Source organism: Dermochelys coriacea, chromosome 7 (genome assembly GCF_009764565.3).
Source record: "Dermochelys coriacea isolate rDerCor1 chromosome 7, rDerCor1.pri.v4, whole genome shotgun sequence".
Lineage (NCBI taxonomy): Eukaryota > Metazoa > Chordata > Testudines > Dermochelyidae > Dermochelys > Dermochelys coriacea.
In genome coordinates, this window is record NC_050074.1 from 72,201,723 (window position 1) to 72,217,093 (window position 15,371).

The following is a 15,371-nucleotide window of genomic DNA, read 5'->3' on the forward strand; positions in this document are numbered from 1 at the left end:
CAGGCATGGGGAGCAAGCACATCTACTGCAGAGAGGGTATCTCTGCTTAAGCTAATGCAAACAGGAGAATCGCTGCAGGTTTCCAGGAGGATAAGTAGGAGAGAGCACATCTCTCCCTTGCTCCTCCCAACCAGCACAGCCAGAACTCCACAGGGTCCATGGGAATGGTATAAGAAAGGGAGGGAGAATGCTGCAAAGTCTCTGCTTTCCTTCTTTTTCGACATCTCATCCCAGATGCACCTGATCTAGGGCACTTCCAATCACTGTTCCCTCTGCTGTACTGAAGTCCAAGGTAGGCAGGGAACTCTGAGTTGCACAAAGGCCACATGACTTTGCCATCAGGACAGCAAGTCATTAACAGGGCTGGGACTAGAGCCAAGGTTTCCCTAGTTTCATGCTAAACCCACTAGACAACATTGCCTCTCTGTACTCAAACAAATGTAAACAGATTCTGAATACAGACTCAAGGGCTGAGTTTTACCCAGGTATTCAGAAAGATCATGGTTAAGTGCAGTGGGAAGCACACAAACTAACAGCAATCTGATTTTCAGTATAAATTACATTTTAAACATTGTGGAATGCAACAGGCCAGAATGTTGTTGCCTTTTCCTACAACCTGTCATGTTCCAAACCCAAAAGTATCCTCACAACAGGTTATGTGGTCATCACTTAGATGCAGAACAAATGCCTGCTCTTGTTGGAAGAGATCTGTGGCAGTGCCAAGACAAAAAACAAACAAAAAGATATTAGAATACAAACCAGCTACTGTAATTCACTCTCAGCAGCTGTGCTAAGACACATTAATTGCAAACTGCTAGAGTATTTACATCTGCTACAGGGCTTTATTGTGCAGCTTTAAAATGCAAGATTTCAAGCAGAGTCAGAGTTCGTGAAAATACAGTTAAATACAAAGCATGTAATAATAATCTCCTTTTAGGTTTCAGAGTAGCAGCCGTGTTAGACTGTATTCGCAAAAAGAAAAGGAGTACTTGTGGCACCTTAGAGACTAAAATTTATTAGAGCATAAGCTTTCGTGAGCTACAGCTCACGAAAGCTTATGCTCTAATAAATTTGTTAGTCTCTAAGGTGCCACAAGTACTCCTTTTCTTTTTGCGAATCTCCTTTTAGTGACCTATCTTAACTTCAAGATATTTTCCCCTACTTATGTCCCACAGTTAATGGCTTATTTGCGAAAATCCACTCCTCCAAAATTCCAGTGCTCCCACTTACATGGGTCATAAGACTAGTGAGAGCATAAATATTCCTACAGCAATGAAGAATGACGCCACATGGGCTAAATTGCAATACAAGGTGAAGACAGTGGTTATAATGGACAGACCACTCTGCTTAGTCAAAGGGTAAAATTGCACTTTTAAAGCACAGTTCCACAGTATGGAGGGTGTGAAGCTGCAATGCCCCAGAGGGAGCTACTGGAGGCACTGTACCACAGCTTCTTCAGAGACCCATAAAGTGTGGGCCCGAGACTCTTTTGCTGCATCCTTTGATGGGGGCAGTATGTGCTCTAGCCTGGGTAGATACAGCTCTCCTCCATGTGTAAAGGAATAGGAAGCCAATGGCAACTCTGTATCCCTGTTATCTTTAGGCAGACTAATCTAGTGCTTGCACTCCTGAGGCTAGCACTGCCTGTGATACTAATGTCTGGTGAGCAGAGGTTCAAGGCTCTGTGTGCCCTCTGCTCCCATTCACACCTGCAGACAGGCCAGGTACAACTTGACTCCAAGTTATTTTCAACAATTTCACATTTAACTGTACTTGTGTAGCACTTGCCCACTGGCAGCCAACCATGAAAACCAACTGCATCTTAAAATACCAAATACCTACAGAATGAAACAATTAAAACAAAGAAGTTAAATTCTACCCTCTGTTTCAGCACTGCAAAGCTGGGCCACTCCAGTGGTGTTACTATGAATTCACAGGGCTATGACTGACAGAGACCATGGTTCACTATGTTTAGAGAGGACATCTGCAAGAGTTGTTTGCTTACGCTGAAGTCATGCAGAGTCTAAGCATTTATCTTAAATAATGGTAGTGCAATATGAGAGCGCCATCCCATACAACACATACCAAATAGAGCAGCAGATTAGTATGGTCAGTCTCTGCTGTCCAAAGGTTTTATTAGAAAATTCTCTGGATACGTACACTTACCATTGCTCAGAAACAAAGACCTGAGAAGAAACCAACTGAAAACATGACAACTTGGTCTGAATTCTGTTCCTTGTACAGACACACTCTCTCTCTCTGCAACCTAATTACCCTCAGAGGCAAGGTGGGTGAGGTAATATCTTTTATTGTACCAACTTCTGTTGGGGGGGGGGGCTTTCGAGCCCCTCAGAGTTCAGGTCACTGACCAAAGGAAAAATTCTATGTAGCTCAAAAGCTTGTCTCTTTCCCCAACAGAAGTTAGTCCAATAAAAGATATTACCTCACCCACCTTGTCTCTAATATCTTGGAACCAACACGGTTACACAATTCCACTGCATACCTAATTACATAGTGAGATTTGAAAAGTGAGAGTGCGATCTGTCTATATTGATCCCCACTTTCTTGTTTATCAATAAAAAAATCCCCACCCACCCCCATTTTTTTGCCTCTTTTCATCCCTTTTTGTCTTTTCCTAAGTTTGCTGCACGTTACATGGAGACCAAAACAAAGGCTATTCTACAATGTAGCCTGCATGCGCCCAGCAGAAAGCAAGCACACCCACTCAAGTTACAGAAAACCTAAATTCATTCCCAAATCTGGGTCTTCCCCACTACCACCAGCTTCTATCATGTTACTAGTGCACAATCCCATTTAAAAAAACCAAAGCCAAACCAACTCACATTTGGAGACTGTGTGTGTGTCTAAATCTGGTGTGTTAGTTTAGGCCACTCTATACTTACAGTTGATCTAAAATATTGGACAAGAGTAAGTGATTGAACTGGTATAACTTTAAATTTATAGGTTAGATTTTCAAAGGCACAAAAGGCAGTTAGATGCCCAACTCCTGTTGATAGTCAATGGGCACTAGACGCCTAACTGCCCTTTGGCCTCTGAAAAAATCTTCCCCTAAAAACACTGCACATGGGTAAAATCCAGGAGCAATTTTTCTTTAACAAGCAATATTAGCCAAGAAAGTGAGAGACCTATACGGAAGACATGAAATAAACATACAAAGAAACCTCTGTAATCATGATTTCTGGCTATGATCAAACTTCTTATACCTTTAATTAGAAAAGTTTTAGGAACTCTGAAACTCATGCTGACTGATGGAGACCAACTTGGCATCTTGATATTCTCTGCACACAGTAGGCTACTGCTTCAAAACCCATCAGCAAGTGCTCAGTGACAGGCTTCATGTACTTGTCATTTGTGATTTACACCATGGTGACTGGAGGCCCTCCAGGATCATCTCTCCTATAGGAATTTATTGGATATGCAGATTGCTTCACAGAGCGCTGTGATATAGAAATCAGGCAAAGCATACCTACACCACTGCGGGGAGGAAAGGAGGTTTTAGCAGCACTAAAATGTTGAGTCTCTGATACTCTTCTGTGTCAAGAACTAGATTAGGATTTAAAATAAAAGGAAACTGAAAACACTACAATTAAACAAATGAGAGCAGCATGTTGCACTTATAATATAGGACTATTTAATTTTTAAAGTCATCACCACATGGCTATGAACTTGGCCCTGTAGGACCAATACAGGATTAACCTCCACTGAAACAAACTCTTTCCCTTTTGTTTAGCTTTTATTCTGTTTTTTTATCTTACCATTTACATTACTCTGCATCAATTTCCTCCTTCTCCTTTTTTAGATCATAAAGTCCTAGAGAAACCAAGGGACTGCAAGAATACATTAATGATATTATAGAAGCACCTAGAGCCCCAAACCAAGTTTGAGGTCCCATTGTGCTAGGCGCTGTACATACACATACTAAGAGACAATTATTTTGTGAAAGAGTTTACAATCTAAATTGACAAAACAGACAAAGGATGGGCGTGGGGGAATCTCCACTTTGCAGATTGAGAACTGAAATTATACGGGGAAAAGATGATGAAACTTGCCCAAGATCACACAGGACATTTATGCTGAGTTGGGTTTTGAACCTAGATTACCCGAGTCCCAGCATAGTGCTTTAACCACAAGAACATCCTCTTGCCATATATCACCTGATTTTTTGAAAGTTACAGTTAGAAATGCATAAACCAAAGATATTTATGTCTAAACTTTTAATGGTCACTGCTGCAATCTGAAAGCCTGTCCTTCTACCTGGGAGGACCAGTATATACACTCTCCTGGAAGGCTGATGAATGTGTAGAACAACTTGACTATGTCAATAAAAACGAATCCTTTTATACATGGATCTATATTGTTTGTATCCACTTTTGGAAAGTGACTTTTTATGCACAGTTCTTATGGAAATTCTATTCCAGATGTTTGGACCCAACTTGATGAAAGAAAGTTCATGAACCACTATGTCCCTGTAGTGCTGAACTCTGTAAACGGCCCATCCATGACTCCAACAGATGCTCCTTGCTCTCTTCTTGCCAAAAGAAGGCTAAAGGCTCAGAAGGACTGGCCTTTTCCCTTCAACTCAATCTCCTTGGATGGTCCTTGCTGCCCATCCTCACCCCCAACAATGCTATCTTCCAAAAGACATTTTAAACCTCAGCCCTCCTTTTCTGTGTGGTCTTGCTGTCTCTAATAACATTCAAAGAGCGTAAAGCCTGTATAATTTCTTCACTGCAAGTTCCCAAAGGTATTTACAAAATAGATTTCCCCAGATAGGTTTGAATCCCATTTTAATTTTAAACAAACATTAAGAGACTATTTCTGCTGATTGGGTGACATGGTTGAGAACATATGCAATATGGCTAATTTGTTCAAGGCTTATTTGCACATATGCTGTGCTCTACTAGGACAGGGGTAGTCTAACTTTCAGATGAGACATAAAACTGAAGTCCTGACCGCTTGTGGTCATCAACTTTTAATAAGCATAGGGAGCTTAACCCTGTCTCCTGACCAAAATTTTGACCCAGGTAATTAAGTTCTGTATACCAATATTATCTTGAAATTTCAAATGAATATGGTACTCTTCCCTACGTCTTGTCCTAAACTATCATTTAATGTAGCTGTGCACCACTAAACACTGTTATACTGTATCCCAGAAGTGGCTGTGTTTAAGGGGAGGCTCAAGTGATCCCAACACATATGTATCCTTTACCAGGCTCACAAGGGCATTGGGTGAGGCTTATTCATTTCAGAATTGCAAAGTGCTCTGAGATTCTTAGATGAAAGGCAAGGTATAAGTGCAAGTTCTGTTCCTGTTCCATGTGCTCTCTCGATCATTCTTTTGTCAGTGTAGCAGGGATAGAGTGGTGTTAAGCGAAGTGTCAACTTGCACAACCCATTCTGTGTTTTCCCCTACAGCAGTTTGCATGACTGTCCCAAGAACTTGCATCTTTCAAGTAACAAAAGTAAGGCTGCAGCTTAATTCATATGATTTTCAAGTGTCCTAATGCATGAAAATTAAAATAATCTAGCAAGTGTTTTTGAGATGGCCACACATGACTTATTAGTCTGATGTCAGTAAGCGGAAAACCATAAGGAAAGACTTGCTGCCATATTTAAAGAAATACACTGGGGACTGGTACTGGGATACACAAGCTCTCTTTTAAATCACTAACTTGAATTCAGCCCAGAAGAGCCAGTGAGATCAACAACATCTATTTGGTTTCTGAGCCATGGAAATACTGATGCTCAAGAGGTAGGGGAAGCCCCCTTCTGCCCTCCAACAGTCCCACTATATGGCATTGTAAGAACCTGGCCCTCAGTTTTTACATTGTCTACCTAATTTCCTGCTGCAGTTTTAGTTGGATAATGATATTGGCTATCTCTTCATCTATTAAAAAAAATGGTGTAGTGCCATATTCCAACACAGAGATAATGATCTCACCACTGATATGCAGCTATCTCTACATAAACATAGGGATCATTCATGATGAAAGGAACTGTGGACTACTACTGCTGTAAAGGATTTTATAATTGTTCACTAGGAACAAAATGGTTCAGAAAGCCTAAGCACCAGCCTTATTCCAAATGACAAAATGAATTCAAACCTTTAAGACTTCCAAAAAAGTTTAAAATCAATAGATTAATATTCTTCCTCGCCTTTCCAGGTCAACCATAAAACCATACTGAATTCCATCTCCAGGCCTAAGGTGGTCCAGGAGTCTCTGGTGGTCTCTCTGTTGTCTTCAAATCTCATGTGTCTGGGAGTTTTGTCTTTTCCCAGCATAAGGCAATACAATCTACTCAGCACTGATGAAGCCTCACCAGGAGTAGTGTGTCCAATTCTGGGCACCACACTTTAGGAAAGATGTGGACAAATCGGAAAGAGTCCAGAGGAGAGCAACAAAAAGGTTTAGAAAACCTGACCTATGAGGAAAGGTTAAAAACACTGGGCACGTTTAGTCTTCAGAAAAGAAGAATGAGAAGGAATATGTTAAGTCTTCAAATATGTTAAGGGCTGTTCTAAAAAGAGAACAGTCAGTGAGTGCTCTCCATGTCCACTGAAGGTAGGACAAGAAGTAACTGGCTTTATCTAAAGCAAGGAAGATTTAGGTTATATATTAGGAAAAACTTTCAAACTATAAGGATAACTAAGCAATGGAATAGGCTTCAAAGGGAGGTTGTGGAATCCTTGTCATTGGAGATTTTAAAGAACAGGTTAGACAAACATCTATCAGGGACGATCTAAGTATGTTTGGTCCTGCTTCAGTGAAGTGGGTTGGATTACATGACCTCTGAAGGTCTCTTCCAGCCCTATGTTTCTATGATTCTATGACTCCGAGGCACCTGAGACCCTGGGAAAGTCTTAGAACTCATGAAGCCAGTATCCAGCCAGAGCTCAACAGAGAGAACCATACTCCCATAAGGAGAATATCATCAATAAGAAGCCTGTTGGAGGTTCAAGAGAATGAAGAAAGATGGGAGTATACACAAAAAAACCAACACATTTAAAGTAACAAATGAATATGTATTAGTAGGCTGACTGTGTATAAGGGGCCTGTAAATTATGTCTGCCCTCTTCCTCTATTAACATGTCTAGATAAACTGGTGAAACTATATTCTGGCCTTCTGCTCAATAAAGAGTTGCCAGGCTTCCTGTTTCGATCAGAATGCCTGGCTGAAAAGGGGCCGTTAAAAGTCTGGTTGGTGGTGCAGCAGGAGCCCGGGGCTAAGGCAAGCTTCCTACTGGTGCGAGGGCAGTCACAGCACGCGGAGCCTCACTGATATGCCTAGGGGCTGCAGGGACCTGGTGGCCACTTCCTGGGAGCTGTGGTAAGCGCTGCCAGGATTCCCCACCCCAACCCTCTCCCCCAGCCCAGAGTCCCTTCCCGGACCCTATACCCCACAACCCCCCTCACATCCCCAATCCCCTGCCCTAGCACAGAGCTGCCTCCTGCATCCCAAATCCCTCATCCCCTGACCCACCCCAGAGCCCAAACCCCTAGCCAGAGCCCTCACCCCATCCAAAACCCTCGGCCCCAGCCCGCAGCCCCCTCCTGCACCGTAAAACTCTCATCCCCAGACCCACCCAGACCCTGCACCTCCAGCCGGAGCCCTCACCCCCCACACCTCAATCCCCGTCCCAGCCCAGAGCCCTCTCCTGCACCCTGAACCTCTCATTTCTGGCCGTACCCAGAGCCTGTCCCCTCAGCTCGGAGCCCATATTCCCCCCACACACCGTAATCCTCTGCCCCAGCCTGGAGCCCTCTCCCACACCCCAAGCCCCTCATCCCCAGCCTCATCTGAGAATGCACCCCCGGCCGGAGCCCTCACCCCCACCCCAGCCCAGTGAAAGTGAGTGACAATGGGGTAGAGTGAGTGATGCGGGAGGGAGGATGGAGCGGGCAGGGGTTGGGGCTCAGAGAAGGAGTGGGCAGGAGTGTTCGGTTTTGTGTGTGATTACAAAGTTGGCAACCCTAGCTTAATACCTTCCCAGAGCAACTCAGTTATGCTTCCAGACTTCCCTATTGCGGAAATTGAATAACCTGCAGCTAAAATACTGTCTTTATGAGACTAATTGAATTGCAATAATCCAGCTGCAACTAAAACAATACACCCAGGTTAACAGAATGGTAATGCCTAGCTCTTATATGTGCTTTTCATCTTTAGATCTCAACGTACTTCAAAAAGTTTAGTATTATCTCAATTTTACAGATGGGGACATGAGGCACAGGGAGGGAAGTTCTTTGCTTAAACGCAAGCAGCAGACTTGCGAGAGCCAGGAATTGAACCCACACCTGCCAAATCCCAGTCTAATGCTCTATCCACAAGGGTGCACTGTAACAAACAAAATCTAAAACAGTAGTAGAAGTGCTCTGAATACAACCCTTAAACGTACACATCCCTCTCACTTTGCATCTGAAAACAAATAGTTTTTTAAAATGCAAAGTAACTAGCCTGTTCTGGTTTTATCACTGAGGCAAATCAGTCTTGTCAGAATATCATTTTAGTGGAGCTATTATACCCCAGGTGCTCCTAACAGAGAAAGCAATAACTTGGTGCAGAGCTCACAGCTCTGAACAGGTGCCAGCTCTCTGCTTCTTCACCTGCCAGGGAAACAATTTGTGGTATTGTCATGCAGGCTATTCAATCCATTCTTACTTAATGAGCTCTAATCCACAAAAACTAAGGGAATTCCCAAAACGATTTGAGTTCTTGCATGTTTACACAGACACAAATTAAATCCACGATAACTCCTTTTTCCTTCATAGCCACACCGCAATATTAGAGACTTCCAGGACAACCACTCCAAAGCTTCTTGATGAACAGTGGTTGTGTGTGCACTAGCGGTAACAGGAGAACAAAATAGGGTGACCACACATCCCGTTTTGGCTGGAACAGTCTTTTTTTTAAGCCCTGTCCTGACTTTTGGCAAAAGTGGGGCTTTGTCCCATTTGCTCTTGCCAACTCGACTAGTCAAGTTGGCAAGAGCAAATGGGACAAAGGCCCACTTTCGTCAAAAAATTGAGGAACCTGGGTGTGGGTGGGATGAGTAGTGATGCCAGCCTTGCGTGAGGAGGGTGGGGGTAGGCAGGGCTCAGGCAAGCAGCACCCCCTCGCCTCGCAAGGGGAGCGGGAATGGCACTCCGGTGAGTGACTTGGGTCAGTCCCCCACTCGGGGAGAGGGAGGGCCTCAGGCTATCCCCACACAGTGTCCCATTTTCCCTTTGGGAAATATGGTTACCCTAGAACAAAATAAACTCTGCTCCTCTTTCCGTCTTCCTTCTTTGAAGCAGCAAATCCTCAGTCCGGGAAAGTTTGCATTTTCCCCCCCTCTTTGTATTAAGAGGAGGACAGCCCAGAAAGGAGAAGTCACTAACTACTCTGCATAAAGAAAAGGAGTACTTGTGGCACCTTAGAGACTAACAAATTTATTTGAGCATAAGCTTTCATGAACTACAGCTCACTTCATCGGATACATTCGATGAAGTGAGCTGTAGCTCACGAAAGCTTTGCTCAAATAAATTTGTTAGTCTCTAAGGTGCCACAAGTACTCCTTTTCTTTTTGCGAATACAGACTAACACGGCTGCTACTCTGAAACCTGTACTCTGCATAGAAAGCCCTCTTTCCCACCACTCTCTAATAATCAAACAAATACTGCAGAAACAACTGATACCCAAAGAGCATCCTGAGTAAGTTAAACCAAAATAAGAGTTTCCAAATAGGGATTTGTATCAGTTTATCACACAGATTTAAGTTAAACTGAGGCAACTATCCCATGTAGGCAAGGCCTTGATTTAGGGGCGCAAATACCATGATGATGAGCAAGATACAATATATCTGCTTTAATATCTGCAGTCCTACTGCAACTTGTGAAGTGAGTAAATAAGTCTAGATATTGTATATGAACTAGAATAATTAATCCTGTGTCTGTGCAATTGTTGGGTTTCTGTCCCATATATTGTCTTTTGCTATTAATGGTTTTTTCTTTTGTTTTTACAGGAGTGATTTTACAAAATAGTTTTGTTTGAATATTAACCTTTAAAACCGACTCTTTAAAGTTTGAAAAACACACAAGATAACACTGAACAGTTCCTATTTCTAGCCCTATACAACTATGTAGCAATGAACTGGAACAAGGTGTTGATTTCTCTCCTGAGGAAGAATCTATTCCTTGTGCACAAAGCTTTCTGACCACTTAGAAGCTATGACATTATATTCATAAACTATCCATTAAAAAAAAAATCTTTCCTTAAAAATGTTACTGGCAAAATGGATTAGAATGATAAGTTATGTTTGATCAAAGTTCTTAATAAAAGAGGTAAACATCCATTTGGAGCTCTCTCATCTGAAAATTATTTCTCTCTATAAATACAAATTTGCAAAGGTAAACATTTCCAAGCGCCATGATATATGGTAAATGTTAACAAAATTAATTAAAGTCATTAAGCTAAAGAAAGAGGGAAAGGACTTTATTATATTAAAATTTTAACCCATTCACATACAAGGTGGTATTTCTAATAAAAAATTTCTAATGACAAAAATCTTGTTTGTCACACTCATCCACTGTAAATTGCTCTGTCCATTTTGTTTCCTTCATTATTGGAGAATGCCATAACTATGGATTTTTAAAATTATGTTATTTTAAAATATCAATATTAGTAATATTAGTACCCTTCATCCACACATATTTCAGAGGAATTGCAAAACAAATTTTTTTACTGCCCTTCTAAAATGTATAAAAAAAAAAAAAAGTCCCATTACTGTTTCCTTGACGCTTTCAACCCCGGGAAACATCAGATTTGACAGGTCATATTACAGAAAGCTGTACCCTGATCTGCCGGAGTGTATCAATCTAGATGAGAGAAGAAACCTTGCTAATTTAAAAAAATATTGCTTCAGTGTTCACTTTTTTCAAAAGCAGACATTTGGCTAAGTATTTGTGAATTTATTTAAAACAAACAAAACAACAAAACCACTTCCTAGTTGCAGAACTTGAATTAGTGTACCCATTTAAAAATGCACAGGATTTAAAAAAAAAAAAAAGAGCAAAAATATAGGAGGGGATTGCAAAAAAAAAAAAAAAAAAAAATCTTATCCCATATGAAATTCTGCCCTCATGTCCACCTCACGTAAGTATCAATATACCCATTTTATAGAGAGACAAACTGAGGCATACAACACTGAAGTGTCCCATCACTGCTCACACATCAAGCCAGGGGAAGAACATAGAAGAGCCCAGGAACCCTCAGCTCCTAGGCCTGTGCTTTAACCACGCTGCCTCATTCTATCTGAATTTTAACACTGTAGATCTAAATGACACACACATTAAAATACAATCCTCAAGATGTTTATACAGCCAAATATCCACATAACAGATGCTAATCTTATTATAAGCCACTGTTATCTATTAACTCTTCATTTTTTCCCTTTTGATTTCATTTGAATTGTGAAATAGATATGTAATAGTTCTTCATTATTTATCCACAGAGGCAATAAAACTTCTTGATATATTATTAAATGTATCAATTTTATTTTGTGCTTCACATATCATCCTCTTGCCACCCACAGCTTGTCTGAGTGAGGTCATCCATTCACCCCCAGCTGAAGGTGAAATGTCTGGCCAGTGCCGAAGTATAATTTGATTCACTATGTTTAATGAAATTTTTAACAAAGATTTATGATCTCAATTTAAGTAGTAAATTTGGAATAGCACTCAATACACGTAAGGTTGGAACAGATTTTTATATCTATATTCCCAGGCATCCATGATTTTACTCATAGCACCGCCTCTTATCAAGTTGTTAATACATTTGCAAAGCCACATTATATAGCTAAAATCCCTCTTTAGCAAGTGTATACCCTCAAAAGAACCCCATTGCTTTATGATGTAGAGATGATGTATTTTCTAAGTGCCAATACATGAGAAGATGGAATATTCTGAACCATTTTAATTTCAGTTTGGACTGACTGCTTCACAATTCTTTTCCCCATAATCTTTGCTGATGAATTTCTGCATATGTTGCCCAACAGCCTTCTCCAAAAATAGATTTTAATTATAATGACTTCACCATTACCGTTAGTATTTAACAGAAAATTGTATAAGATAGATGCCTGGGGTGTTTCAGCTCTATGCTCCTTTAGTGATCAGTGTCAACTATTCTCTGGTAGGATTTCTGAATTTGCACCCGCTTTTTTCCTCCTTCATACCATGCACAATTAGGTTTTAAGCAGCTGACAGGAACAGTGGTGAAGAGGAAATGGGAGGAAGCATTTTTATAGCAGGTATGTAATGACGCTACAGTTTGAGCAGACCTGCATGCATGATATTGTAGGCATGGTCGTCATCAGTCTTAACATTAAAAAACCCAACAAAAAACTTTTCCAGTCCATTTCACATATTTTAGTGTCATTTTTTACAAAAGACACAATGGACCAAATCATGGTCCATCACAGAAGGGCAAAATTTGGATTAGGGTCTATATCGGGGTGGGCAAACTTTTTTGGGGTTGGGTGCGGGAGTGGGCTCTGGCTAGGGGTGTAGCCTCTGGGGTGGGGGTACAGGAGGGTAATCCGGGATGGGACTGAGGGGTTTGGAGGGCAGAAGGGGGATCAGGGCTGGGGCAGGGGGTCAGGGGTGCAGGCTCTGGGTGGTGCTTACTTCAAGCAGCTCCCAGAAGCAGTGGCATGTCCCCACTCCAGCTCCTACACGGAAGCATAGACTGACAGCTCTGCGGACTGCCCCGTCCGCAGGAGCCGCCCCTGCAGCTTCCATTGGCTACGGTTCCCGGCCAATGGGAGCTGCGGGGGCCGCGCTTAGGCGGGGGCAGGGTGTAGAGTCCCCTGGCTGCCCCTACATGTAGGAGCCGGAGGTGGAAATGCTGCTGCTTCTAGGAGCCACGTGGAGCGGGGCAAGCCCCTGACCCTGCTCCCCGGCAGAAGCTCGAGGGCCAGATTAAAACATCTCGTGGGCCGGATGCAGCCTTTAGGCTGTAGTTTGCCCACCTCTGGTCTATATAATAAGATTCCAGGATTGTCACTATCTGTGTCTCTCTGAAATCTAGAACGACTGTTAGTGATGGAAATAGCTACAAGCATAGTTGAGAGCTCTTTTTGTTTAGAATATGACCCAGTTCAATAAATCACTGGATTTCAGAGTCCGTTACCATCCAGTTTATAAATTCTCAGCCATTCTGACTGTACTAAGTACACCCATGATGTGTACAGCCACAGCAAGGAATGTATGCCATACCAAGAGACCTACACCCCAGTGATATCAGAAGTAACACAACCAATCACCACTCTTATTCTGCAGCTAATCTGCATGCAACGATTGCATTGGTTGTGGGAGAGAGAAAGCACAGGTGGTGGATTACTATACCCACTGCCACACCAGTGCAACAAGAGCTCTCAGCTACTACTTGTAATAATAATTTTTAAACCCCCACCTTAATCAAGGAAGGACAAATGACAAATAAAATTACTAGAGTAAATTTGACAAATAAGATTTTTCAGGTAGTTCAATAAAAAGACAAAACTGATTAGCAGTCATACTATTTCATTTTCATGCCCTTGCCCGGCATATTACTACTAGAACAGAAGCGCTAAGTTGCAACAAAAAGTTGTTTTTGTTGCATTTCCAGTCTGACCAGCTGCAGGAAGTACCAGAAACCTAAGGGAAGAGTTAAGAGGCTCAGATAAGATCTGAATGTCTGAAATCTTAGCGGAACAGAATCTTTCAATATGTGCAGGTTCAACCATCTTTAATTTAGGATTTAAACAAAATTGCTTTTAATTAGCAGTCATCAATTTCCAGATCTCATTTGAAACATCTTACTGCATAAGAAAACTTCCCAGGCATTTTCCGAGACTTACCTAAAACTCCATACTCTGAAAGGGAGCTATTGCACACAGTGTACGGGGCTTGCTGTTCCCAGAGGTGATTCATGGGAACACATGTCCTCTTGTCAACTTCTTGATCATGGAGTACATGGTGGCGATGGCTACAAACAGATGTAGATACAAATGATTATTTGGCTATATTTTTTCATATGTTCCCAAAGAGTTTCTAAGATTTAAGGTAAATTAATATGTCCTGGCAACTGACTTCAATGGAACTACCTCTTCTATACACCATTATAGTTCCTGTCTGAATCGCAGAAGTACCACCATACATAAGGATAGAGCATTCACATAAAAATAAATGTTCTTTCACGGGCTATTCACAGTTGGTTTTTCGACACCGGAGAGAATAGAGAGTTGTGAAAATGCATCAGCATCACTGCAGTTTTTGCTAAAAATATTTGTAAAAATAATAAAATTTAGAAGATCTTTTACAGTTAATATTCGGTTATTAAAATAGCATTATGCCTTCTCTAGCAGATAGAATACCGTAGTTTTGTTGCTAGGTAATAGGTACGGAAGTTAGATTGGTGTATTTCTGCACTCCACACAACATGAAAAATGGAGACCATTGCACAAAAGGTAGCCATTTCACAAATTACAATGTGAAATTCTATTAGTCCTCTTCCTAAATGACTGTGGTTTGTCTTTTTACTGCAAAATCTCACCTTTTGAGTATTTTTAAGGACTAAGACTTAGAACAGTTGCATCCCATTCCTCACTTTAAACTGCCATTCCCACCTTTTACAGCTCTCCAGAACTTCATTAATCAGCATTAGAATGGTGCACCAAGGAACATCATCAAAACAGAGATGACTGAAGTAATTACTGTAATCCGTTAACTCCCTGAGCAAGACTAACTGAGTGAATCACACCAATATGTTCAGCTCTACAACCACTAAGGTAAGGAGGGCTATTACACTGATAATAGCTATTATGTGCTGTGTAGCTGCTGATGCTGAACAAATTAGAGACAGACTCTTTCTGTAGTCCTCTGTTCTAATGCATCTTAGCAAAACAGCTCTCATATCTGTATAGAAATTAATTAATAGCATAAGATCAGGGACAGGCAGGATTATTGAAGAGCAACACTAAAAACAGGAAATAAAGGGTAGCTCTGAGGCAGGAATGCTCTCTTGATACTATCTTCCTTCCCCTACCCCTGAAACCCACAAGGGGAAAATAAAACTAAATATATGGCATGCTTTTTGGGAAGACAATTAAGTTCCCTAGTAGATGTTGACTAGAGTAAGCATAGCTGGAGAGCCACTTCATCAGAATTCTACAGACACAAAAACCACATCTTGATGTTGCACTGACCCTTGGCAGTCTCTCTGCAGCTCTTCATGCTGATGCAGATTCAGGTTCCCTCCCTCTACCCCCTGTCCTCCCTCATTCTTAGGTGCTGAAAGAGAAAGGGACTGTATTTTTACCTGCAGCAGTATCCAGC

At 41.5% G+C, this 15,371-nt stretch overlaps 1 protein-coding gene across 5 annotated transcripts in view; it reads right to left on the minus strand.

The window, feature by feature from the left end:
• Positions 1–15,371, minus strand: part of OGDHL (oxoglutarate dehydrogenase L) — a 110,655-nt gene that overhangs the window by 18,829 nt on the left and 76,455 nt on the right. For all 5 annotated transcript variants that reach the window (XM_038410800.2, XM_038410798.2, XM_043518829.1 and 2 more), the window contains one exon: positions 13,895–14,022. In XM_038410800.2, coding sequence (XP_038266728.1) covers positions 13,895–14,022 — 128 coding nt within the window. The remainder of the gene's footprint in view (positions 1–13,894; positions 14,023–15,371) is intronic.